This window comes from Pituophis catenifer, unplaced genomic scaffold (assembly GCF_029215685.1).
Source record: "Pituophis catenifer annectens isolate HBS135680 unplaced genomic scaffold, rPitCat1.0.hap2 SCAF_2, whole genome shotgun sequence".
Lineage (NCBI taxonomy): Eukaryota > Metazoa > Chordata > Lepidosauria > Squamata > Colubridae > Pituophis > Pituophis catenifer.
In genome coordinates, this window is record NW_027256882.1 from 39,181,432 (window position 1) to 39,207,852 (window position 26,421).

The following is a 26,421-nucleotide window of genomic DNA, read 5'->3' on the forward strand; positions in this document are numbered from 1 at the left end:
CCGGTTCTCCCGAGCTGGTAGCGGTGACGACAATCTTCGCAAGATTGAAGTTTGATTGTCATTGCACTCAAAGTACAATATCCCTCTGGATGACTCCACTTAGATCAGCATTGCCTTTTTCAAGGACTGATAGGAGGGGGAAGAAGGAAACCTCTGAGTGAGGAGAATCTCTCTTCCCCCACCCCCCTACCCCCATTGCTTCGTGGAGAGTTTTGCATTTGTTCCAGCCATTTTGCAGCTGTTGTCCTGCCTGGAAGAAAAGGAGAAAAGACAATGCCAAGAGAGCAGGGCATTCCTTCCGTGCCTGAAGGAAGGGAACAAAATCAACCCTCTGCAGCTGTGACCAGCAGCCAGATTCTTCAGCATTTATTCTCAACTACCTCCGCTTTGCAGCTGGTGTCGGGGGAGGGCTGGGAGCCTGGTTAGGAGATGACATGGACTTTCCCCCAATTTACCTCCTGAGAAATACTATTAGAAATGTCCTCCCCCCCCCTCCAATCTGTTCTCCCTCTGTAAGTTCTGGACATCTGTTACAGATCTGGGAAAGCCCATCTGCTGTGTTTTCCAGGCCAAGGAACAGCAGGGTGGGCAGTCATTGGGATGGGAGAGTGGCAGGTTGCAGGGAGGTTGCTTAATCACCAAACTTTCCCCAGTAACCCAGCCTTCCTCTTGCAAAAACTTAAGACCAGCCCTGCTGGTTCAATGCAGGACTTTGTTCCAACGAATGGGCCCACAGATGCTTCTGGGGTGCTTGCAGATAGGAAATGGAGACACTTTTCTTTCTCTGATCTTCATTCCCTCAACCCAGGAGGCTTTTGTTCTTCAAGATCAATCAATTTCTATAGCCGCCCATCTCAGTGAATGACTCTGGATGACTTACAATTCCAAAAATACAGTAGAAAACATTTTATTAACAGCAGCCTGTTGCCGAACAGGATTGGCAACAGGCAGTAGCAGACCTGGAGGTTTCCCCAGCCACAGGTCAGGCAGCTTTTGATGTAGGCCCAGGGGTGAAATACTACTGGTTTGGCCCAGTTCAGCTGAACCGGTAGCGGCAGCGGGTGGTTCAGAGAACCGGTAGCAGTGGCAGTGCGAAGCTCTGCCCACCCACCCAGTTGTTGTTACTTCCTGGTTTTAAACAGGAAGTAACCTGTTTTTTATCCTCTGCACAGAAGGGTTTGCGCATGTGCAGAGGATCCTTGCGTGCATGTGATGCACGGCGCGTGCACTTCCGAACTGGTAGGGAAGGTAAGTAGATTTCACCCCTGGGTAGGCCTCAATATCCTTCTTCATCTGTGGCCAGTAGAACTGCCTATTGGCCAAGTGGAGCATCTTCAGGAAGCTGAAGTGACCGGCTTGCTTGATGTCATGGCAGCGTTGCCGATCCCATTCAGCCCTGGGAGGAAATTGCCATGGATTTCATTGTGGAACTCCCAGAGAGCCACGGGAACACGGTGATATGGACAGTAATAGGTCTCTTTTCCAAGCAGGCCCACTTCATCGCGTTCCTGGGTTTCCTCTCAGTCCACAAGCTGGCCAAATTGTTCCTGACCCATATCTACTGGCTACACAGCCATTGATGGTCCTCTGTGAAGATCTCCAGTCCACCTTGGAAAGCTGTCCAAGCTGGTGGGCATACTTACACTTTACGGCAGCGAATTCCATGTTTTGATGAAGTGCTGCAAGAACAATTGCTTTCTCTGATCTGTTCTAAATCTGCCCTTCTTGTTGCCTTGATGTGCCATACCTAATTTCACAGTGGGTGGAAGAAGCAGGAAGGAGTTTGCAGAGCAAAAACTGCAAAACGGGAGAGGAAAGGTTAAACGCTCTCCCTGCATATCATCTGGATCTGCTTAACACCAATTCCCCCAGGGGTGAAATCCAGCAGGTTCTGACAGGTTTTGGAGAACCTGTAGCGGAAATTTTGAGCAGTTCAGAGAACTGGCGAATACCACCTCTGGCTGGCCCCAGAGTGAGGTGGGAATGGAGATTTTGCAATATCCTTCTCCCAGGAGTGGGGAGGGAATGGAAATTTTGTAATATTCTTCTGCCACGCCCACCAAGCCACACCCACCAAGCCATACCATGCCCCCCCAAGCCATGCCCACAGAACCGGTAGTAAAAAAATTTGGATTTCCCCACTGATTTCCCCACACTGAAACTACTGCTAAATTTTCCAGGGCCATTGTGGCATCAAGATATACCTATAACATTCCATAAATAGATAAAAGTCCAGCCATTTTGTCCAAGGCCTTCCTGCTTTTGTTGTATACGGTGTCTTCTTTCTGGGTTTTGCACCTCAGTTGATGGATACCTTCTTTTCTCTTCCCTTGTTCCCATTCCCCTTTCTATTTTCTTCCCATCCAGATGTTGTGGATGACCCTTCTCTTGTTGTTTCAAGTCAGTATCCGGCAGTGGTGGCCCCACCTCACCCTTCAGGCCGCAACGTTCCCATCTCTCCGGCTCTTGGTTCCTCGCTCAATGACAGAGCCGACGGCACCTCGAACCTCACCCAGGCAGGTGGGTAGCTTGCAAATCAGAGAGCACATCTCTAAATTTTCTTCCACTACCACCAGTTGCCAGAAAAACATAGTCACGTGTTCCTAAACTTCTTTTTCTATGCTTCTTTCCTGGTAAGATCTCGAGGGCGAAGCGAAATCTGGCCAGCCAATTGCGAAGGACGACAACAGCAACACCTCCATTTTGATTGGCTGCTTGGTGGTCATCATCCTCCTTCTCCTGGTTGTCATATTTCTCATTCTCTGGCGTCAGTATTGGCAAAAGATTTTAGGAAAGGTAAGACAGGCTGACTCGAGGAAAATTGTGCCTCTGTTTGAAAGGAATTAAGAATTTTTTTTCTCAGCCGAGGTCTGCTGGAGTTCTCATCTGTTACTTTACAATATGAGAGGGAATTTATTTATAGAGAAATCCACCTGGTCTTCTAACATGGCACAAGAAAAGATAGTAACTATGTAGTAGAACTTTTTATTTGAAAGAAATCAGATTAGGTTCCAGTCTCTCTCAGGAGTCCTTCAGGGGAAGGATTCTGGCATCACCTGCTAAAAAAACCCAGAAACAAACAATAAACATCCATAGTAAATCAAGAGAAACATTACAGAGCTACAACGATAAGAGTCTGAATAGCACAAAGCAGCTTTCTAATTTGTCTTCTGCTCCATCAGTGTCTATGGGGATTCTCAATCATCTAAGTCATGGTTGTCCCAAAGGTGCTTTTTTCAAGAGGCAACTGGACTTTTCTTGTTTTTCTTTGAAGACGTTTCGCCATTAGAATAGAATAACAGAGTTGGAAGGGACCTTGGAGGTCTTCTAGTCCAACCCCCTGCCCAGGCAGGAAACCCTACACCACTTCAGACAAATGGTTATCCAACCTCTTCTTAAAAATTTCCAATGTTGGAGCATTCACAACTTCTGGAGGCAAGTTGTTCCACTTATTCGTTGTTCTGTCATAAAATTTCTCCTTAGTTCTAGGTTGCTTCTCCTTGATTAATTTCCATCCATTGCTTCTTGTCCTGCCTTCAGGTGCTTTGGAGAATAGCTTGGTTCCCTCTTCTTTGTGGCATCCCCTGAGATATTGGAACACTGCTATCATGTCTCCCTTAGTCCTTCTTTTCATTAAACTAGACATACCCAGTTCCTGCAACCGTTCTTCATATGTTTTAGCCTCCAGTCCCCTAATCATCTTTGTTGCTCTTCTCTGCACTCTTTCTAGAATCTCAACATCTTTTTTTACATCGTGGCCTCTCATCCAAGAAGCTTCTTCAGCTCTGACTGGATGGCGGATCCTTCCATCCAGTCAGAGCTGAAGATGCTTCTTGGATGAGAAGCGAAACGTCTTCAAAGAAAAACAAGGAAGTTCAGTTGCCTCTCGAAGAAGCACCTGTGTTCCATCACTGCTACCCTCAGGTCTTGCAGCTTTCATCAGAATAATGAAATTAAAGTCGCAGCATCATGCTGTAAGCTCCACTCCTGTGTGTACAATATTGTGAAGTATAGAAAAGGGGTGGGGTTTTTGTGTTGTGATGCTGTAATACTCCATGCTCATATTGACTACTACTACCCAATATCCTGGATATTACTGGGCAACATTTTTAGATTTTGGACGCAAGGTAAAATAACATTTAATTAAAATAATGTCTGGTAGGGTGATGTATCCTTGGTCTCGACCTCAAGAGCCTTCAGCAGAAGCTTCTGAGGTGTCCTAGGAAGCCACCAGAGAGGCTGGAATTAATTTAATTAATTAAATTTAATTAATTAAATTTATATGCCGCCCCTCTCCGAAGACTCAGGGCGGCTCACAATACATTTTAAAAAATCATTATAAAAAGACATTGAAAAATTAAAAACATTAAAAACATTAAAAACTCATTCACACCATTCATGGCCGGATCTCGCCAGATCACAAGAGCGAGATCAACGGCCCCAGGCCTGCCGCAAAGCCTGGTCTTCACTGCTTTTTGGAAGGCCAATAGGGTGGGGATGGTCCGGACCTCAGGAGGTAACTGGTTCCAGAGAGCTGGAGCAGCCACAGAGAAGGCCCTCCCCCGCGGGCCCGCCAGCTGACATTGTTTAGATGACGGGACCTGGAGGAGACCAACTCTGTGGGATCTTACCGGTCGCTGGGAGCTATGCGGCAGAAGGCGGTCTCGAAGATAACCTGGCCCTGAGCCATGTAGGGCTTTAAAGGTAATAACCAACACCTTGAATTGTGACCGGAGACCAATAGGGAGCCAGTGCAGCTCGTGGAGAATTGGTGTAATGTGGGTGTACCTAGGTGCACCCACGACAGCTCGCGCGGCTGCGTTCTGGACCAACTGTAGTCTCTGAATACTTTTCAAGGGTAGCCCCATGTAGAGTGCGTTGCAATAATCTAACCGTGAGGTGACAAGGGCATGAGTGACTGTGAGGAGAGCCTCCCGATCCAAGTAGGGTCGGAACAACCATCTAAGGTGCAACGAGAATGAAGAAAGTGCTAAATATGGGGGCTTCCCTTCTTTCCAACAACAGCTTTGGTAGAATAAGTGTCTATAAAAAATTTTCAATCGTCCAGGTTATAGTTGTATCAGAGTTGATTGCAGAAATCACATCCAGAAAGCACACACAGATAACTGATTCAGCAGGATTCGTTAACTTCTCTTTATATACATAATAACACATACAATACCAACAGCAGATTCTTCCAACGCGGTAGAGAGTTACAGGCAAAAAACAACAGGCAGAGGAGAGAACAGCAGAGATGAGTTTCAGTTTCAATTCAGAGAGCAGACTAGTTTCGTTCCTTTTTTGCACAGACGGAGAGCTACAGAGCCACGCCCAGGCTCCTTCCAGTTTCAGTTTCCAAACAGTCCTCATTGGCTGGCTTAGTTTGCTATGCCTATTCATTGGCTGACCTTGTTACCATGTCTCTGCCAGTCATGAATTCTCCGACAAGTTATCCCAAAGGGGTTTTTCTAAGCGGCAAGTGGATTTTCTCGTTTTCTCTTCCTTGAAAATGTTTCACTTCTCATCTGAGAAGCTTCTTCTTCAGTTCTTCTTCAGAACTGAGCAGCTTGAATGAGAAGCAAAATTTTTCAAGTAAAAAAAAATCAAGAGAGTTCGCTTGCCTTTTGGAAAAGCGCCTTTGGTATTTGGAAGAAGAAGTGTTTTTCAAAGGTGGGGGATGAAAACTTACATCTGGACCTTAATAATCTTCACTGTTTCTCAACAACCATGCTGTGTAGGCTCAACGCCGCATCTCTGACGATGACCTCACTGTCCACCTCTCTGCACCGAACGACACGATTGTCATCAACAACACAATGAGCTCCAACAGGCACTCCAACCGATACGAGCGGATCCTTTCGGGGGAAACAGAATACCAGGAACCCAACAGAGCACGCATGAAACTCCCAGATCTTCCTCACAGTGCCGAGAATTCTGGTGAGAGGCTGTTGGTGGAATTCTTTTATGTATAATTCTTTTGTTTAAAGTTGCAGTTATTGCAGGCAAATTCGGCCCACAGCCGGGAGTTTGAGCCTGACAGGGCTCAAGGGTTGACTCAGCTTTACCATCCTTCCAAGGCAGGGGTGAAATGCTCCTGGTTTGGACCGGATCGCCCAATCCGGTAGCGATGGCGGCGGGTGGTTCAGAGAACCGGTAGCAAAAATCCCTGCCCCCCCCATGCTCAGCTGAGCCGTGCGATCATCAGAGGCGTTTTTTTTTTACTTTTAAAAGCATTTTTTCTTTGGCCAAAAAAATGCTTTTAAAAGTTATTAAAAAAAAGCCTCTGATGATCGTGCGGCTCAGCTGTGATCGTCAGAGCCTTTTAAAAGCATTTTTTCTACAATCTCTTTGGCTGATCACATGACCATGGGAGATGATGCAACAGTCGTAAACGTGGAAAACGCTCATCAGTAACTTTTTTTTTGATGCCATTGTAACTTTGAGTGGTCACCAGTGGTGGTATTCAGCCGGTTCGAACCGGTTCAGGTGAATCGGTAGCAGCGACTGCAATTGGGCCTGCCCCCCCCCCGCCCTGGTGTAATGCCGTCCTATTTAGCCATGTTTTCGAGGCCAGGTGCATGTGCGAAGGCGCGCATCAGTGGTGGGTTTCAAACATTTTTACTATTGGTTCTGTGGGCGTGGCTTGGTGGGAGTAGCTTGGTGGCCATGGCAGGGGAAGGATAATGTAAAATCTCCATTCCCACCCCACTCAAGGGGAAAGTTACTGCAAAATCCCCATTTCCTCCTGATCAGCTGGGACTCGGGAGGCAAAGAATAGATGGGGCATGGCCAGTCAGAATTTTTACTACCTGTTCTCCGCACTACTCAAAATTTCCGCTACCGGTTCTTCAGAACTGGTCAGAACCTGCTGAAACCCACCTCTGGCACACATGCGTGTGTGGGGCGAATTGGTGGTAAGAATATGTGAAATCCACCTCTGGAGGTCACTAAACAAATCATTGTAAATTGAGGACTACCTGTATATCCCTTTTAATTATTATAACTAATTGATTTCTTTTGTCCAATATAACAGCTTTTTCATATCATTTTTGTAGCCTATCATTTTTTAAAATCCACTTTCAGATCAATCTCAATCTAGTCACAGGTAAAACTTGTTCCTCTTTCATAACATCTTTTAAGGACAGCCTATTCTAAATGTTGTTTCTCCTTTCACTGTAATATTTAGTTCCTTCTGGTTTCCTCTAGTGTTCAAACTTCAAAGTTTCATCCTGACAAGTTTTTTAAAAAGAGAATTCAAAACAAACCCAATCAATCAATCAATCAATCAATCAATCAATCAATGCATTTCTCATGGCAAGAATTCTTATAATTAATTCCAAAATCATATTTCAAATCCATCAGAACCATGAATATGTTTGTAATTTTCCAAAATCAAAGATCTAATCACCTTTTTTGGTATTTATTTATTTTTTTTTAAAAAAGATCTTAAACTTGTATTTAAAACTTTTCTCATTAAGCATTGAAGGGAACTCGCCCAGTGCCGTAAAACATGTAGATTCAAAGGTTACTTAATAGGTGAAAATTCACAATTTCCAAAATTGATTAGAAAAGAAGTATTCAAATCCAGTGTTCTGTTGAAGGTGTTGACGATGATTTGAACAAGATGGCTATTTCCTCATTTCCCTGAGTGCTGAACCTATGGAAACCGCTATCTTGCCATCTCCATGTGAGGAGCAGTTGTAAAGAATTCTTATGGGTGATCTCCAGTCCTCTCCTTGTCTGGAGAGTAATTACAAAGAGCTGGTCAGCTTCACTTTTAATGGAGCTATCTTCAATTCACCATTTCTTCCCTCAAAATCCCTATTGTTGTGCATTTAGTGTGAGTGTGTGTGTGTTTGTATTTCCTTGCTTGTGTCAAAAATACCAAAAGTAAGCTTTTGTTATAAACTGCAAGCTGTGAATTGCGAATCAAGAAAGGAAAAAAAAAAAAGAAAAAAGGAAGCAGTCCATTAATGTTTTGTTAATGGTTGGTTTCATTTAAAAGGGAAGTTTAAATTTCTAGCAAAATCGAGTTATAACCTGCTCCTAAATTATGCTGATTTATGGCCTGCTTTTTCAATACTGCAAACTGCAAACAGAGAACTAGCACTTAAGAAAAGAAAGCTTTGTTTCTTCCTGATGTGCTTAGTTTCTAAATGCAAGGAGGTATCTTTGTATCTTTTTTCTTGGAAGAAAACAGTAGCACAATGTCACCTATAGTCTGAAATGGAAAAATCTCAGGGAATATTTTTTTTAATTCTTCGTAGCAAGTAGGCTTGCTTAAATTTGATTAGGATACGCAGGTAAGGGAAGTAAAAGAGAAAATTAAGAATGTCAGGTAGTCCTCGACTTACAACCATTTGTTTTGCAACCGCTCATTATGATGATGTTGGAAAAAGTCCTTGCACTTAAGACTGGTTCTTGCACTTATGACCGTCGCATCACTGTCATAGTGACACAATTGTAACTCAGGTGCTTAGCAACTGGCTCAGTTTCACAACCGACTGCAGGGTCCGGCGGTCATGTGATTGCAATTTTTGGAATAACCGGTCCACGCTTACGACCACAGTGAAACAGCCATGTATTTGTTTAATGACCGTTGTAAAAATGGTCGTTAAGTCAGGTCCTATTTGACTTATGACTGCAGCAATTTAGGGTGGAAATTCCACTCCAAATAGTGGTCAAGGACTACCTGTAGAAGAGCAAACCCTGACTTCTGGCAGATGGAGTCGATCAGAAAGGTCAGCAGTTCGGCGGTTCGAATCCCTAGTACAGGTCTCTTGCGTGAGCAGGGGGTTGGACTAGATGACCTCCAAGACCCCTTCCAACTCTGTTACTGTTACTGAGTCCCTTTTCCACCACAGTTCATAAAAATTGTGGTGTTTTCTTTTTCTTTCTCCATTTCATATTGTACTACCCAGCCCAAAACATGAGGCCTTCTCCGAAGTGGTAGTTATTCCCATGGTGTAGGTAGATGGTGAAATGGTCAACTTTGTGGATCGTAAAGCTTGTGGATCCTACTATTTCATGCTACTGAAGAAGATTTCACTTGATGCTTAATATGAGGAAGAGAGCACGGGAAAACCCAGGAGATAATTTCTCCAAAATATTTCTCCTCAGCTTCATGCAGGTTATTACATTTTTTTTTCTGAGGGAACTTTCAGTCATTTCTTTCTGAAATCTAGAGTCTGCCAAGTAATGGTTGCATTATTTCACATGCACTTGAAGAAGGTTTTTAATTCTTTCTCCTGGAGGTCCTTGAGTCATTTTATGGTTTGCTTTCCTCCAATGGTTGGAAAGATGGAGGAAGAGTAGGGAAGGAAGAGCAACAGGAGTTTAAGTTCTGGGATGGGTTTCCTCAGCTTTGCGGCCTCTAGATGTTTTTGACTGGAATATCCATTATCTTGAGGTGGGGTAGTGGGGATTTGTAGCCTGGTACTTTTGGAGAGAGCCAGATTGAGGAAATCCAACCTTGGTTAATTCCTTTGAAGAAGACACAAGCAGGTGTAATGGAATGTGCAGCTAGAGAAGGAGTGGGGAGAACTTCCGCAGTCGCACTAGTTTCCCACGGAGGAGGTGACCAGTAATGAAATTCAAATTTTTTTACTATCGGTTTTGTGGGCATGGCTCGGTGAGCGTGGCTTGGTGGGCGTGACAGGGGAAGGATACTGCAAAATCTCCATTCCCACCCCACTCTAGGGGAAGAAGTTTGCAAAATTTCCATTCCCACTGCACTCTAGGGCCAGCCAGAGGTGGTATTTGCCAGTTCTCCGAACTACTCAAAAATTCCACTACCGGTTTTCCAGAACCTGTCGAAACCTGCTGGATTTCACCCCTGGAGGTAACCCATTCCAGAAAGAGACCTAAAATAAGAGACTCCTCAGCCCTGAACTGGATAAGGGAAGGATGAAAAAGTTGAGGGTAACCACATTGCGTAGAACAGGGATGTCCAACATTGGCAATTTTAAGATTTGTGGACTGGCTGAGGAATTCTGGGAGTTGAAGTCCACAAATCTTAAAGTCGCTAAATTTAGGCACCCCTGCCCTATAATCTCCCAGATACATCTTAGAAAGTTACAGATAGTCCTCAGCTTATGACCAGAGTTAGGACAAGAACTTCTTTCGTTAAGTGAGGTGGTGGTTAAGGTAGCTGCGCCTGATTTTTATGACCTTTTTTTTTGGCCATCGTTGTTAAGCAAATCACTGCATTTGTTAAATGAATCACACAGTTGTTAAGTGAATCTGACTTCCTCTATTGAGTTTGCTTGTCAAAGCCAGCTGGGAAGTCACAAATAGCGATCATATGATTGCTGCAACCCTCATGAATACATGCTGGTTGCCCATGGGTATGCTGCGACGGTCATAAGTGCGGGGACCAGTCACTTTTTTTCAGTGCTGCTGTAACTGTGAACAGTTGTAAGTTGAGGATTCCCTGTAGAGCTTTAGTCTGGCAAGATTCTGTCTGTTAGGCATAAGCAAATAAAGAACTGGACTCAATTGGCCGTCACTGGCCGTCTTTGGGCTTAGACCTGCCATTAGGTGAGGCCGTCTGGAGATGTCAGGATTCTGGGTCGCTTCCTTCTGTCCAGCGATACTAATGATGGCTGGTACCCATCATTAAACCGCATGTCATTTGGTGTCTGCGTCTCTTGCTACCCTGTTTGGGATGTGAAGCTTAAAAGAGGGGCAGGAATCCCTAAAGTGCTGCCTGTTTTCTGCGTCACGCCTTACCTTTCGTATCCATCTCTCCATCCGTCTGTCCGTTCCTCATCCGTCTGTTTGTCCACTCCCCCCCTCCCCACCCCCTCCCTCCTTCCCTCCCCCTTCTCCCGACAGCTCTGCTGCTCAGCAACCCGGCTTACCATCTCCTCCTGGCCACCTATGCCCAGCCAATGGGAAGGCCTGCTTTCCCGCCACCCAGCCAGGTTAAGCCAATCAACACCAATGGTAAGGAGGGCGCTGAGCTTGTGCGGTGCGGCTGGGAACCCCGGGTGACCTCACTCCCTGCTCAGAACATCCTGCCTTCTGCAGTTCCTCTCCCTCGCCTGCCAGGGGGTGCTGTCTGTCCGTCTGTCTCCCTCTCTCTTTCTTCGCCATGTCTGTCCCCCCCCCCTGTACATCTCCCTCTTGTCGGCCCTGTGCATGGCTAATACCACCTTCCGCTTTGCAGGTTCTGCGATGTTGCCGCTTCTGGAGTGGGGGGGAGGGAGAATGCGGTTGGAGCAGGATGTGATATCTGGACTCCTTGTGTCCAAAGCAGAGCTCCGGCTGGCTCTGATGGCTGCTGGGTGCCTACGAGTTGCAGCACGTTAGGGGTTGGGCAAGTCCTCCATGTTCCTTTCTCCACCTCTGAACTGATTCTTCTTTTGTCTTTTTCTTCTTCTTCTGCAGAGTGTGGGATTGACTACATGGAACCAGAACTGGCTGCCAGCCAGCCAAGTTTCCAGAACAACGTGCCACATTACGCCGAAGCCGACATCATCAACCTGCAGGGAGTGACTGGAGGGAACACCTATGCTGTCCCTGCTGTTGCGGTGGATGCCCTTGCCGGCAAGGACATGGCAGTAGGCGAATTTCCTCGGGAACGGCTGATCTTCAAGGAGAAGCTGGGTGAAGGGCAGTTTGGAGAAGTAAGTCCAGTTTCGCCTGCGGCAGAGGTTGGATTATGGAAGTGGAAAAGTAAGATACTGTTGTGGCCCGCCAGCGGCCAGAAGAGCTAGCAGTAGAGTCAGATAGTGAGGAGGTTGGGGAAGAACATGGGCCAGTCCTGGAGGCTGGGGAAGGCTCGGACGAGAGCTCTGCGTCGGAGGCAGAGAGGGGGCCAAGGCCATCTGGCAGTTATCAGCTGCCTCCGGAGCTAGACAGCAGTGAGGCAGAGGAACAGCTGAAGCCTGTTCCCAGTGTGTGCATGCGCAGAGCTGCCAGAAGAAAAGAACAGCTAAGAAATCAGGGTCGACTTGGGAATAAAGCCACAGGTGGACGATGAATGGCCCCTCCCATAGGAAATAAAAAAGGAGTGAAAAGGGAGTGGTTTTTTTGCAGGAAACAATTCATTCGGTCAGTCGATTCAGGAGTGCAAAGATCTGTCTGTGAATCTCAGAGACTCTGTGCCAAGTCTTTCCTTGCACAGCATTGTATTTGGAAAATATTTACATGGCAGCTTTCCAAGCTAGATAAGGTCTGTGGTCATAAATTCACCTTTGAAAGACTGTTTGCCAGGCCTTTGATGAATGTGAATGAGAGGAATTCACATTCGTTTAATAAAAGGGGTTTTGTCAGGACCAGGATTCTGCTTCGTGCTTTTTGGGGAAGCCTAGATCAGAACAGACACACATTTCCAGTGAGTAGTAAAGTAATAGAGGCATGATGGTAGATGCCACCAACGCTTCAGAATTAATTGTGGCATCTCTAAGCCACAGTTTAGAGTTCTAACTCAAGGCACAAATGGTCAGGCTCAAATTATTAGATTTTGGACACATTGCGTGAAGAAAGCTCATCTGTATATGTTTGAAAGGTTGGGAAAGATGGAAGGTAGACAGGAGTGAAATTCAAAATTTTTCCCTACCAGTTCTGTGGATGTGGCTTGGTGGGCGTGGCAGGGGAAGGATACTGCAAAATCTCCATTTCCACCCTACTCCAGGGGATGGATACTGCAAAATCCCCATTCCCTCCACACTCCTGGGGGAAGGATATTGCAAAATCTTCATTCCCACCCCACTCTGGGGCCAGCCAGAGGTGGTGTTTGCCAGTTCTCTGTACTACTCAAAATTTCCGCTACCGGTTCTCCAGAACCTGTCAGAACCTGCTGGATTTCACCCCTGAAGGTAGAGGAAGAAGAGGACAACCAGTAGTGATTGGTGCCCTGTTGGAAGACTTGAAGGGTCAAGCTGGGGCCAGAACATTCTGGACAAGGTCTATCTATGTGGTCAGGAAAAGTCAATACTGAATTAATGGCACATAACCAGGCAATCAAACTTTCCAAATCAGTTTAATGTAGAGGATTTAGGTGTTGGATTAGAAGCCAGGAGACCAGACAAATTCTAATCCTGCCTTAGGGACAAAGCCAAGCTCGGTGACTTTGGTTCAGTCATCCTCTCAGACCTAGGAAGAAAAATATTGCGAAGCTATTTCCAAAAAGATCACAAAAACGTCATGAATTTGTTCCTGTAGACCAGGGATCTCCAAATGCTTTGTTTATCGACCCCTTCATGAAATTCAGATTGTTCATCAACTTCCAAATGTTTATTATATGTAAATAATAAAACATACTTTAATAGTACTACAAATAATAGGTAATAATAGCAATAATAGAGACAATCAAGGCCACTTGCACCGGTGGCTGACCTTCAACTATGTCTTGCCACTAACCACCTCATCTTCAGGACTAGATGTCTATGGAGATTCTCAGTCATCCAGTCATGGTTGTCCCAAAGGTGCTTTTTCAGGGGGCAACCTTCTTCTCATGAGAAGCGAAACGTCTTCAAAGAAAAACAAAGAAAGTCCAGTTGCCTCTTGAAAAAGCACCTTCGGGACTTCAGGACTAGAGACTAGGGTGGAGCTCTACAGAGACCCCAAAATCAAATAGAATAGAATAGAATAGAATAGAATAGAATAGAATAGAATAGAATAGAATAGAATAGAATAGAATAGAATAGAATAGAATAATGGAGTTGGAAGGGACCTTAGAGGTCTTCTAGTCCAACCCCCTGCTACGCAGGAAACCGTACACTACTTCAGACAAATGGTTATCCAACCTCTTCTTAAAAACCTCCAGTGTTTGGAGCATTCATAACTTCTGGAGGCAAGTTGTTCCACTGATTAATTGTTCTCACTGTTAGGAAATTTCTCCTTAGTTCGGAGAACCGGTAGTAAAAATTCTGACTGGCCCCACCCCCATCTATTCTCTGCCTCCCGAGTCCCAGCTGATCTGGAAGAAATGGGGATTTTGCAGTAACCTTCCCCTGGATTGGGGAGGGAATGGAGATTTTGCAGTATCCTTCCCCTGACATGCCACCAAGCCACACCCACAGAACCAGTAGTAAAAAAATTTGAAACCCACTACTCTTACAGCGGCATTGAAAACAGTGACTTATGACCATTTTTCATACTTACGACCCTTGCAGCATCCCCATGGTCGCATGGCTTAAATACGGATGCTTGAAAACTGGTTCCTATTTATGACGGTTGCAGTGAAATGCGATCCCCTTCTGCGACCTTCTGACAAGCAAAAGTCAATGGGGAAGTCAGATTCGTTTAACAACTGTGTTACTAATTTAACAACTGCAGTGATTCACTTAACAAACCGTGGCAAGAAAAGTCATCAAATGGGGCAAAACTCACTTAACAAATTTCTCACTTAGCAACATCAATTCTGGGCTCAATTGTGGTCGTAGGTCGAGGACTACCTGCATTATATTCCGCCACACTGCCACGTGTTAGAAAGAAATGCGTGGCAGATGGATTGTGGCCAATGGAAACATTTCCTCCAACATTTGTGTTAGCTGACTGGGGAATTCTGGGAGTTGAAGTCCAGACATCTTCAAGTTGCCAAGGTTGAGAGCAATGCCTTACTGCATTCACTGTGCCATTATTCACTGTGTCCTTTATGATTCCCTGTTTCCTCTCTCTCCTGGAAAGGTCCACCTGTGTGAGGTGGAGAACCCCCAAGATCTGCCAAGCTTGGAGTTCCCTTTCAACGTGCGCAAGGGACGCCCTCTGCTGGTTGCTGTGAAGATTCTACGCTCGGATGCCACCAAGAATGCCAGGTGGGTGCCTGAGGATGGAAATAAAAACATGCATTGTTAAAGCACAACCCACTGTATATGTTGTGGCCCACCAGCGGCCTGCGCGGATCGTGACTGTTCCCAATGACGAGGAGGCTGGTGTGGTGTCGCGCCAGCAGCCTGTGCAGCTGGCACTCACATCGGACAGTGAGGAGGCTGAAGAGGATATAGTGCCAGAGGCAGAGACTCAGCCAGGGCCTTCAGAACCTCCAGAGGCTCCTTCAAATGGAGATAGCGAAGTGGAGGAGCCTCTCCTCAATGCTCGAGCACGCAGGGCTGCCAAAAGGCAGGAGTGGCTACTCAGGAGGAGGAGGTCTCCTCGAGAGTAAGGCTTGAGGATAATTGGCCACTCCCTTAGCCTATTTAAGTCACACGCCGTTAGTAAATTTCTTGCTAGAAACAACTTGTAATTATCATCAGAGCATTTTTTGGAAAAGTCTTATCGTATCTTGCTTTCTGGGCTGGTTGCCAACCTTTGCCGGACTTTGGTTTATTCTTGCTACTTAATAAACTTGATAAGGACCGTTGGTGTGTGTCAATATCCTCGGGAATCCGGAGCTGGGGCAGAACAGTATAACTTTTGCCAACCTGACCAAGAACCGTGGTGGCGCAGTGGTTACAATGCAGTACTTCTGCTGACTGCCGGCTGCCTGCAATTTGGCAGTTCGGATTTCACTAGCCTAAAGGTTGACTCAGCCTTCCATCCTTCCGAGGTCGGTAACATGAGGATCCAGATTGTTGGGGGCCATATGTTGACTCTGTAAAACCGCTTAGAGAAGGCTGTAAAGCACTGTGAAGCGGAAATAAAAGCCTTAAGTGTTATTGCTATTCTTCAGCATCCTGCACAGCTTTCTGATGTGTTGTTTTCAATGCCGGAAGTCATGTCAATGGTCAAAGTTTGGGCTGTTTTAAAAACTAGACCTTCTTAATCTGTTTGATCATTGCTAGGACTTCTAGGGTTGAAACCCACATGTCAGAAAAGTGTTCAGGTTCAGGAATGATAAGTTATGTCATGTGTTCCTAACCCGATTCACTCCAGATAAATGTTGACGTAAATGTCCATAATAGAATGTTCTCAGCCTTGATGGACTTAATATTTTATTTACCTGTTTTAAATGTTAGCTCTAGCTTTGCCCATACGTCTCAGTGGAATTTGTTTGTGACTGCTGACTTTAAGGAAGTAGAAACCCCTCTCTGCATTAATTTGAGCTTCCCATTTATTTATATGCTCAAGATTTCTCATTTAGGCTTTACCTGGGAAGTAATTTGAAAGGAGCATGTTGCCACAAACTCGGAAAGGCAGCGTTCTGTCAGATAATTCCCTAGGATTAACTTTGATACCAATCCTAAATTCAGTTTTCATTACTGAAATGCCTACTTCAATACAGGTAGTCCTTGACTTATGACCATTTGTTTCGTGATTGTTCGAAGTTATGACTGCACTGAAAAAGTGACTTACGACCGGTGCTCACGTTTATGACTGTGACAATTTCCCACTCATGTGACTGTCACAGGCAGTCACATGATTGTGATTCGGATGCTTGGCAGTGTCCTAGGGTCACATTCCTAGCTATCCTTTAAGGAATCTACCTGCCTCGGAATTTTGCTTGCTATAGATCTATTACTTGGAACCCTGACATGGAGTCTAACAAGCAAATGGGAGAAGATGGATTTGCTTAATGGCCGTGTAGTTTGCTAACAATTACAGCAAAAGTGTTGTAAAATAGGGTGCCTCTCACTAATAACAACATTGCTTAGTGATGGAAGTTCCCAATTGTGGTCATAAGTTGAGGACTACCTGTATACTTATATCAGGAAATGAAATGAATGGAAGAAAATACAGACATAAACAATAAGAAATAGCATAGGACAGTGATGTCTAACCTTTTTGCCATCGTGTGCCAAAAGTGGGGAGAGTGGGGGGGGTCGCTTGCGCGCATGCCCACACCCATAATTCTATGCGCCCCGCCCCCCACGCATGCATGTGCAACCTCCCTGCGCTCCCCCCACTTTTGGCATGTGATGGCAAGGTAGGCCCGTTTTTTCGCTCTCCCCAGGCTCCAGAGCCTTTCTAGGAGGCTGGGGAGGGCAAAAATGGCCTTTCCCACTCCCCCAGAGGCCCTCTGGAGGCCGGAAATAGCCTTTTTCCTGACTTGCGGTGGGCCCAAAAGGTCCGAAAATCAACTGGCCGGCGCGTGGATGCACGCTGGAGCTGACCTCGCGTGCCCCCTGATATGGCTCCGCGTGCCACCTGTGGCACGCGTGCCATAGGTTCGCCATCACGGGCATAGGAGGAACCTGATAACAGCTTATTTCACAAAAGGGAGTTTAGCCCAGGTGTGGAGAAATTGGGAGGAAGCATTTCAAAACATACAGACAGACTCTGTCTTAATAACTTCACTATAAATGGAAGGAAAGGGAAGATGAGGACAATCGGCAGCAAAGGGGATGGACTTAGTTACAGTGGTATTAAGGGCATCATAACAACACCTGGATAACCAGGTTAGGGGCAGACCAGACCATCACACGAAAAATCTTTTTTTGTGGTTGCTAAGAGTTGACACCAATTTGACGGCACATAATCAATATGTTTACATTCATAGGAAGACTGTATTGTACTTTGCAAATTGCCACGGTGCTTCGGTGGCAAAAATGAGGGGATTTTTGATGGTTGAGGGAAAAAAATGGGAACGAATAAATCATCTGAGCCACATGTCCTCTCTTGAGACCTGTCAACTACCTTCCTCATCTCCATGTCCATATCTTTTGTTGTCCACACAGGAATGATTTCCTGAAGGAGGTGAAGATCATGTCTCGCCTGAAGGACCCTAACATTGTGAGATTGTTGGGTGTGTGCGTGCGGGACGATCCTCTGTGTATGATCACAGAGTACATGGAGAATGGGGACCTCAACCAATTCCTGAGTGGACATGAGCTGGAAGACAAGCTGGGTGGCAGCCCCAATGGGAGACCAACCATCAGGTACCTATTCCAAATTTCTGAAATCCTCTTCCAGCATTTTTTCCCACTTCAGTTTCATTCTCAATTATTTTATCATTTTAGGTTTAATTCCTTTCCCTGTGCTGTGTTAGCTCTTTTCATAAACTTCCCCAACACTTTTGTTTTCAGATTGATTTCAAAACCTAAAGAGAGATTTGTGTCAGAGAGGTTTTGGTGATGTTAACCTCTTTTTCTCAAAATAGTCACCCATATGTCACAGAATAGAATCACGTAATTATTGTTAAGTCACAATTCCCGGTCGTGTTAAATGTCACTATACTGTAAAAGCATATAGTGACACCTAACACTACTGGGAATTATGACCAACACTTCAGCAATAATTATGTAATTCTTTTTTATGGCACCTTGGCGACCATGTTGATAAAAAGAGGGTTAACGTCACCAAAAACTCACATAGAAAGCAGTGGTGGGATTCAGCTGGTTCGGGACAGTTCGGGAGAATCGGTAGTTAAATTGCTGGCTGGCCCTGCCCCGCCCCTTCCAGGAGTCCGCACACACCCCATTTTTGCTCCCAGGAGGCTGCAGGGAGGCCTACTAGGCCCAAAATGGGGTGCGGGGGTGCGGCCTCCCTCTCGTGGGGGGGGGTGCAGGAGGCCGAGTGCTGCCTGTCACACCCCCTAGCCACACCCACCATGGCCACACCCACCGAGTCGGTCATTAAGGCAGAGAACTGGTTTTTAAATTATTTGAATCCCACCACTGATAGAAAGGTAATAAATATAGCCATTGACTCTTAAACCACTGCATAAGTGCTGATGCCTTTCATCTCTAAAGAGCACAGAAATGGCTCATTTTTTAAAAGAAGCATTTGAAACAAGATGGATTTTAGCTTGGAAATCCTGAAAAAAAAAAAAAAAATCCAGAGATGGAAATGCCCATTTCACTAGGAAAAAAGGTTGAGAATGTGAGGTGATAATGTTTCACTGAATAGTGGGTCATTAATCTTGAGATGGCTTTGCACTGATTCCTTTGTATTTTAGCTTGCTTGGTTTAAGTACCAAGCACTGCCCCACTGCCTGATGGGAATATTTTCTGCACAGGTAGTTGTCGATTTACAACAATTCATTTAGTGACCAAAGTTAACAATGGCACTGAAAAAAGTGGCTGATGACCATTTTTCACACTTATGACCGTTGCAGCATCCCCACGGTCACATGATCAAAATCCGGATCCTTGGCAATTGGTTCCTATTTATGACGGCTGCAGTGTCCTGAGGTTATGTGATCCCGTTTTGTGACCTTATGACAAGCAAAGTTCAATGGGGAAGCCAGGTTCATTTCACAACCGTGTTACTAACTTAAGAACTGCGGTGATTCACTTAATAACTGTGGCAAGAAAACCCTAAAATGAGGCAAACTCACTTAACAAGTGTTTCACGTAGCAACATAAATTTTGAGCAACATAACTCAAGGACTACCCGTATTTGCTCTTGTAGAGAGGCAGAGAGTGAGATACGCATTTTCTAAATTAACATTCTTGCCATCTTTTCTTCCTTTCCCCCCACTTCTCAGCTATCCCACTCTGATCCATTTAGGGGCTCAGATAGCCTCAGGAATGGCGTTTCTTGCCTCCCTCAATTTTGTGCACCGGGATTTGGCAACCCGAAACTGCCTGGTCGGTGAAGGCTTCACCATCAAGATCGCAGACTTCGGCATGAGCCGGAACCTCTATGCCGGAGATTATTATCGCATCCAAGGCCGAGCCGTGCTCCCGATCCGCTGGATGGCTTGGGAGTGCATTCTCATGGTGAGTGTATGAAGTGACGAGCTTCAATCACAGGTAGTCCTCGCTTAATGGCAGTCCTGATTAGCAATGGTTTGACGTTATGATAGTGCGGAAAAAAAAAAGGACAGACCTGAAAAAGGGCAAATCTAAAAGAGGTTCATTAGGATTTTTTAAAAATTGCTTATGTTATACAAAAAATTGTATATATGTTTATAACTTTGCTTTACTAAGGAACATTCAAGAGCAGCACCAAGAAAATAAATAGATAAAGGACAGCTTTCTGAAATCAAGCATTGTCCTTTATAATAAAGGACATATATTCCCTGTAGGTATAAGAGGAAGAGGAAGAAAAAAATAATCAGACTTGCAATGTTTATCTTATTATGGCCTATCTTAATGAAGTTATAGTAGGTGGCTCAGTGGCTAAGACACTGAGCTTGTCGATCAGAAAGGTCGGCAGTTTGGCGGTTCGAATCCCTAGTACAGGTCTCCGTGAGGAGGGGGTTGGACTAGATGACCTCCAAGATCCCTTCCAACTCTGTTATTGTTAAGGTTAGGCCTTCCAGGAAAAAAAAAGCAGCAGCACTTTCAGCCCCTATGAGTGGTGGAAGCTGTTGCAATGTTTTTTTACTTGGGATTTTATATTTTCGATTTGTTTTTCCGGCTTGCCCTGACCAGAGCCCTCTGTTAAGGATATTGGTGTTGTGTTACCAACCAGCAGAGTAAATGCACAAGGAAACGTTGCTGAGAGCAATGAATAAGAGTTATGCAAACTGGTTTATCAAAAGCTTACTTTATAGTAGAAAAACAGTCTCATAGTCCTTAAACAAATTCCAAGTCTTTGCCAGTAAAATCAGTCCAGTAGTTACAGATATCTTCTCACCAAACAGACAGTAGTTGGTTAGAATAACAAACTCACTCTGGTTCACAAACCACGATGATAGCAGATAGCAACTCCTCACTATGGTAGCATATCATACTCTGGTAGCAGATCACATCAGCTTCATACACAATGGCAGCATATCATAGCAGCAACTGAACACGTTACAATACCTTGCTTAAATACTCTCACAACCAGTCATTACCTAATTACAGGATGACTCAGCATTTAAGCCTTAAAGTTACACAATAGATATTCATATTAAAGTCACAGAACACATGGACAACTTGTTAGGCTCAAACCATATCCTAACACCCTCAAAGGTTGAAACATGTTATAAAACTGGTTTAATAAATCCAGGAATGTCATTTTTTTTCCTCCCCTCAGGGTAAGTTCACCATGGCCAGTGATGTTTGGGCATTTGGAGTTACGCTGTGGGAGATTCTAATGCTGTGCCAAGAACAGCCATACAGCCAGCTCACAGATGAAGCTGTAATCGAGAACGCCGGCGAGTTTTTTCGGCATCAGGGCAAACAGGTAAACAATGTGACTGTTTAACAACATGCCTATTATTTGTATTTGTATTTTGTATTTGTTTAAATTTCTATACCGCCCTTCTCCAGAATAGGACTCAGGGCGGTGAACAGCCGGGGTAAAAAACAATACATACAAAATTTAAAAACAATTTAAAATAGTTAAATATTATTGGCCGAAAATTAAAATAACCCAATTTAAAATCAATTTAAAATTTACTCAAGCCAGCCCCGCTAGTTGAAATAAATGGGTTTTTAGGGCCCGACGAAAAATCCGGAGGTCTGTTATTGTACGTATCTCTGGGGGGAGGTTGTTCCAGAGGGTGGGCGCCGCCACAGAGAAGGCTCTCCCCCTGGGGGTCGTCAGCCGACATTGTCTGGCGGACGGCACCCTGAGGAGGCCCACTCTGTGCGAGCGTACTGGCCGGTGGGAGGCTATTGGTGGCAGAAGGCGGTCTCGTAAGTACCCCGGCCCTAAGCCATGGAGCGCTTTAAAGGTGGTCACCAACACCTTGAAGCGCACCCGGAAGACCACCGGAAGCCAGTGCAGCTCGCGCAGGAGAGGTGTTACGTGGGAGCGCCTCGTCACCCCCATAATCCCCCGCGCGGCCGCGTTCTGGACCAGCTGGAGCCTCCGGGTGCACCCCAGGGGGAGCCCCATGTAGAGAGCGTTGCAGTAGTCCAGGCGGGAAGTGACGAGTGCCTGAGTGACTGTGCGTAGGGAGTCCCGATCTAGAAAGGGGCGCAACTGGCGTATCAGGCGGACCTGATAAAAAGCTCCCCTGGCCACGGCCGTCAAATGATCTTCTAATGATAGCCGTGCATCCAGGAGAACGCCCAAGTTACGAGCCCTCTCCGTGGGGGCAAGTGATTCGCCCCCAATAGCCAGCGATGGCGTCAGCTGGCTATATCGGGACGCCGGAAGCCACAGCCACTCGGTCTTGGAGGGGTTGAGTTGGAGCCTGTTTCTCCCCATCCAGGCCCGCACGGCCTCCAGGCACTGGGACATCACTTCAAGGGCATCGTTGGGGTGGCCAGGGGTGGAGATGTACAGCTGGGTGTCATCAGCGTACTGATGGATCTCCACCCCGAAGCCACGGATGATCTCACCCAGCGGCTTTACATAAATGTTGAACAGAAGGGGCGAGAGGACCGACCCTTGTGGCACCCCACAAGTAAGGTGCCTCGGGGTCGACCGCTGCTCCCCTGTCAACACAGATTGCGACCGGTCAGAGAGGTAGGAGGAGAACCACCGCAAAACGGTGCCCCCCACCCCCAACCCCGCCAACCGGCGCAACATGATACCATGGTCGATGGTATCAAAAGCCGCTGAGAGGTCTAACAGGACCAGGATAGAGGAGCAACCCCTATCCCGAGCCCTCCAGAGATCATCCACCAACGCGACCAATGCCGTTTCCGTGCTGTGCCCAGGCCGGAAGCCGGACTGGAGCGGGTCTAGATAGACAGTTTCATCCAGGTACCGGGGAAGCTGTTGCGCCACCACACTCTCAACAACCTTCGCAACAAAGCGAAGGTTGGAGACTGGACGATAGTTAGCCAAAACAGCCGGATCCAGAGAGGGCTTCTTGAGGAGGGGCCGGCAGGACCCCCTCACTCAAAGAAGCGTTAACAATCTTCTGGAGCCAGCCTCGTGTCACCTCCTGGGAAGCTAGTACCAACCAGGAGGGGCACGGGTCCAATAAACATGTGGTTGCGTTCAGCCGTCCCAGGACCCTGTCCATGTCCTCGGGAGCCACAGGATCGAACTCCCCCCAGATAGCACTCTCAAGACCTGTCTCAGTCATCCCGTCCGGACATACCCAGTCAGAGGCCAGCCCTTCCCGAATCTGAGCGATTTTGTCATACAGATACTGCACAAAGTCCTCAGCTCGGCCCTGCAAGGGGTCATCCCGCACTTCCAGATGGAGGCGGGAGCGGGTCACCCTAAACAGGGCGGCCGGGCGATTATCTGATGACGTGATAAGAGCGGCAAAATAGCTAGATTTCGCCGCTTTTATCGCCACTAGGTAGGTCTTAATATAAGACCTCACCAGTGTTCGGTCGGATTCGGAGCGGCTGGTCCTCCAATTACTCTCCAGGCGTCTTTTCTGGCGCTTCATCTCCCTAAGCTCCTCGGAGAACCAAGGAGCTAGGTGAGTTCGGTGCCGGGTCAGAGGCCGCAAAGGCACGACACGGTCCAAGGCCCCGGCAGCCGCACTATCCCAGGCGGCCACCAGGTCTTCAGCCGAGTCATGAGCCAGAGTCTCAGGAAATGGCCCAAGCCCCATTATACCATGTTTCCCCAGAAATAAGATCCAACTGGAAAATAAGTCCTAGCATGATTTTTCAGAATGCTCGTAATATAAGCCCTACCCCCAAAATAAGCCCCAGTTAAGATTGTCAGCCAAATCAATAGAGCCCTGGTGGCGCAGCAGACTAAAGCACTGTTATTAACATCAGCTGCCTGCAATTACTGCAAGTTCAAATCTCACCAGGCTCAAGGTTGACTCAGCCTTCCATCCTTTCTAAGGTAGGTAAAATGAGGACCCAGATTGTGGGGGCAATAAGCTGACTTTGTATAAAATATACAGAAGTATGAAGGCTATTGCTTAACACATTGTAAGCTGCCCTGAGTCTCTGGAGAAGGGCGGCATATAAATAAATTTAAAAAAAAAAAAAAAAGGATGCATTTAGTACCATATTTCCCCTAAAATAAGCCCTAACCAGAAAATAAGCCCTAATGCATCTTTTGGAGCAAAAATTAATATAAGACCCAGTCTTATTTTCGGGGAAACACAGTATAAATGTATTTATATAATACATTAGACTAGGACTCACACAGGTACATGTATAGGCAGTCCTCAATTTACGACTACAATTGAGCCCAACATTTATGTTGCTAATTTGTTAAGTGAGTTTTGCCCCATTTTAAAATTTTTCTTGACCCACATTTGTTAAATGAATCATTGCAGTTCTTTCTTTTAATCTTGCAATTAGTCACATGGTGATTAAGTGAACTTGGCTTCCCCATTGACTTTGCTTGGCAGAAGTTTGCAAAAGGGGATCCCATGACCCCAGAGCATTGCAACCGTCATAAATGTGAGTCAAGCATCACATGATGCTGCAGTGGTCGTAAGGGTGAAAAACGGTCATAAGTCACTTTTTTCCGTGCCGTTGTAACTTCGAGGTTACTTCAGGATCAAACTCTACACTGTGGGCAGGCACAGTGCATTCTAACCACTGCGCCACCAAGACCTTGAGTCTTTTAAGATTAAGCTTTAAGAAAATCCAGGCTCTGTCTTCGGCTGGCTGACCTCAGAGCCATGTCACGCTGTCTCTTTTCCTCCATCTTCAGGTCTATCTCTGCCGTCCATCCACCTGCCCCTTGGCTGTCTATGAGATGATGCTGAGATGCTGGGCAAGAGAGGCCAAGGACCGACCATCCTTCCAACACCTGCACTGCTTCCTGGCTGAGGATGCCCTCAATATGGTGTGAACCAAACTAGCACTGGCCATCGGAGGCTGTGTTGAGAAGTTGGACAGCACCATAGAGACTGCTGGAGACTGGATGCGGCTCAGAGGCCATCATGCTCCAGAGCATTTTTGTGGGACATCTGGTCGTTCAGCCTTTGCTCATCCAAATCTCACCATTCACCTTCCGATATGTGGTTCTCTTTCTCGACTCTTTTTTCTTTTTCCCTGGTCATCTCTTAACTAACTTATTTCATCACACGATCCAAAATTGTTATTCTGAAATTCTTACCCGATGGTTTGTTTCCCACTCGTGTTAACTCCTATTTCTCCTTGTCCTAAATCAGCTTTAAACCAACTTGGTGCCTTCCTGCTTTGTCTAGAAACTACCATTCTCAAAGTTTTTTTTTAGCATTTATCAACCACAGAGTAAGCAACCAGGGGCCCTCCATGAGTCTGTCCCATATTCCGGCAAGAACATTTGCTGCAAAGGACATTTGTAAGTCCAAAACATCTGGCGAACATGAGATTGTCTGTAGCCAGAGACCATGTTGGCTAGAAAGGCTGAACACATCTGGGAGACACCCAAGCAAGGAAGCTGCTCTGTCAAATGTAGCCCTATTCATCCTGCCATAATTGGAAGAAATATTTTATGACTTGTTCTTCCAAACGTTTTTTTTCTCTTGCATCATTCTAGGTCTTTCTTCTGTCCTTTGATCTCCAGGTTTTGAGGGTGAGCTAAGGAAGCAGGGTTAGTGGCTAAGGTATTTACTGAAGCCCCCTTTTTTCTGTTTTCCTTCCTTCAGCAGCAAACCGGGCACGGTATAATGTTCTGATTGGGCTAATCATGTCCTTTCCATCCATTCAGTGCTAGCAGCTCTATAAGCAGGTCTCCTACAGAGGACTGTAAACTAGAGGTGCTATTCAGCAGGTTCTGACAGGTTCTGGAGAACCGGTAGCGGAAATTTTGAGTAGTTCAGAGAACCGGCAAATACCACCTCTGGCTGGCCCCAGGAGTGGGGTGGGAATGGAGATTTTGCAGTATCCTTCCCCTGCCACGCCCACGCCCACCAAGCCATGCCCACAGAACTGGTAGTAAAAAAAAAATTGAATTCCACCACTGCTGTAAACCCAAAGGACCTCGTCCCCCAATTTCACAGTCAGACCCATCCCTAAGTAGCCCTAGATTTCAGCCCCTCATTGAGAAGATGAGGAGAGGATATTCACGTTGGCTTGCTTAGCAGGAGTCTGTAAGGACGGCTGCAGTAAAATACCTAAACATTTTGAACAATCGAGCACAGTACAATATGTGCATTTTGCCACTTTTAATACTAACACTCCCTTTTTTTTTCATACCCTCCAATTCTTTCCTTTGACACTCCAGAGAAATTGTGGGGGAGCACTCTTCCCCCGCCCCCGTCCTTCACACACTCCTTTAGCTTGCCAAATTAGATTTGGGGGTTTGAATGCTCTTTAATGGGATCCTAACAGAAACATTACACTGGATTTATAAGTGAAGTTGGGGTGATTGTTCCATCCATTGCTGAAAGTTTTTCCTTCCTTCCTTCCTTCCTTCCTTCCTTCCTTCCTTCCTTCCTTCCTTCCTTCCTTCCTTCCTTCCTTCCTTCCTTCCTCCCTCCCTCCCTCCCTCCCTCCTTCCTTCCTTCCATATGATTTCAAACTGAACTGAACACATATCTTTTGTGGTTAAAGGTTGGATTCATGCACAGCAACCTGTGTAACACGGTGTGCAAGGGTCTCTGCGGATCTTCCATAAAAGCGATTGGTGTTGGTATGGGGGCTTGGATGAGAACATGGGAGTTGTAATCTATCAGAGCTGGGAAGGCCTAATGTTAAGCAAGGCTACCATGCACTGTAATTCACTAGCATTGAGGGAAGGGGTGTGGACTGGATTTCATTCCTCCCCTTGCATAATGGAAGGTTATATCATTAACCTTGGTGAACTCAGTAGTGTTCCACTGTTTGTATCTGATGCCTTTCTCCAGAA

At 45.9% G+C, this 26,421-nt stretch overlaps 1 protein-coding gene across 1 annotated transcript in view; it reads left to right on the forward strand.

Moving 5' to 3' along the window:
- Positions 1-24,713, forward strand: part of DDR1 (discoidin domain receptor tyrosine kinase 1) — a 74,696-nt gene extending 49,983 nt beyond the window's left edge. The window contains exons 9-18 of the mRNA XM_070933444.1: positions 2,368-2,520; positions 2,639-2,796; positions 5,739-5,937; positions 10,837-10,947; positions 11,392-11,630; positions 14,638-14,765; positions 17,565-17,765; positions 19,316-19,550; positions 20,797-20,946; positions 24,298-24,713. Of these exons, the coding sequence (XP_070789545.1) occupies positions 2,368-2,520; positions 2,639-2,796; positions 5,739-5,937; positions 10,837-10,947; positions 11,392-11,630; positions 14,638-14,765; positions 17,565-17,765; positions 19,316-19,550; positions 20,797-20,946; positions 24,298-24,438 (1,715 nt within the window). The 3' untranslated portion in view covers positions 24,439-24,713. The remainder of the gene's footprint in view (positions 1-2,367; positions 2,521-2,638; positions 2,797-5,738; positions 5,938-10,836; positions 10,948-11,391; positions 11,631-14,637; positions 14,766-17,564; positions 17,766-19,315; positions 19,551-20,796; positions 20,947-24,297) is intronic.
- The last annotated feature ends 1,708 nt before the right edge of the window (positions 24,714-26,421 follow it).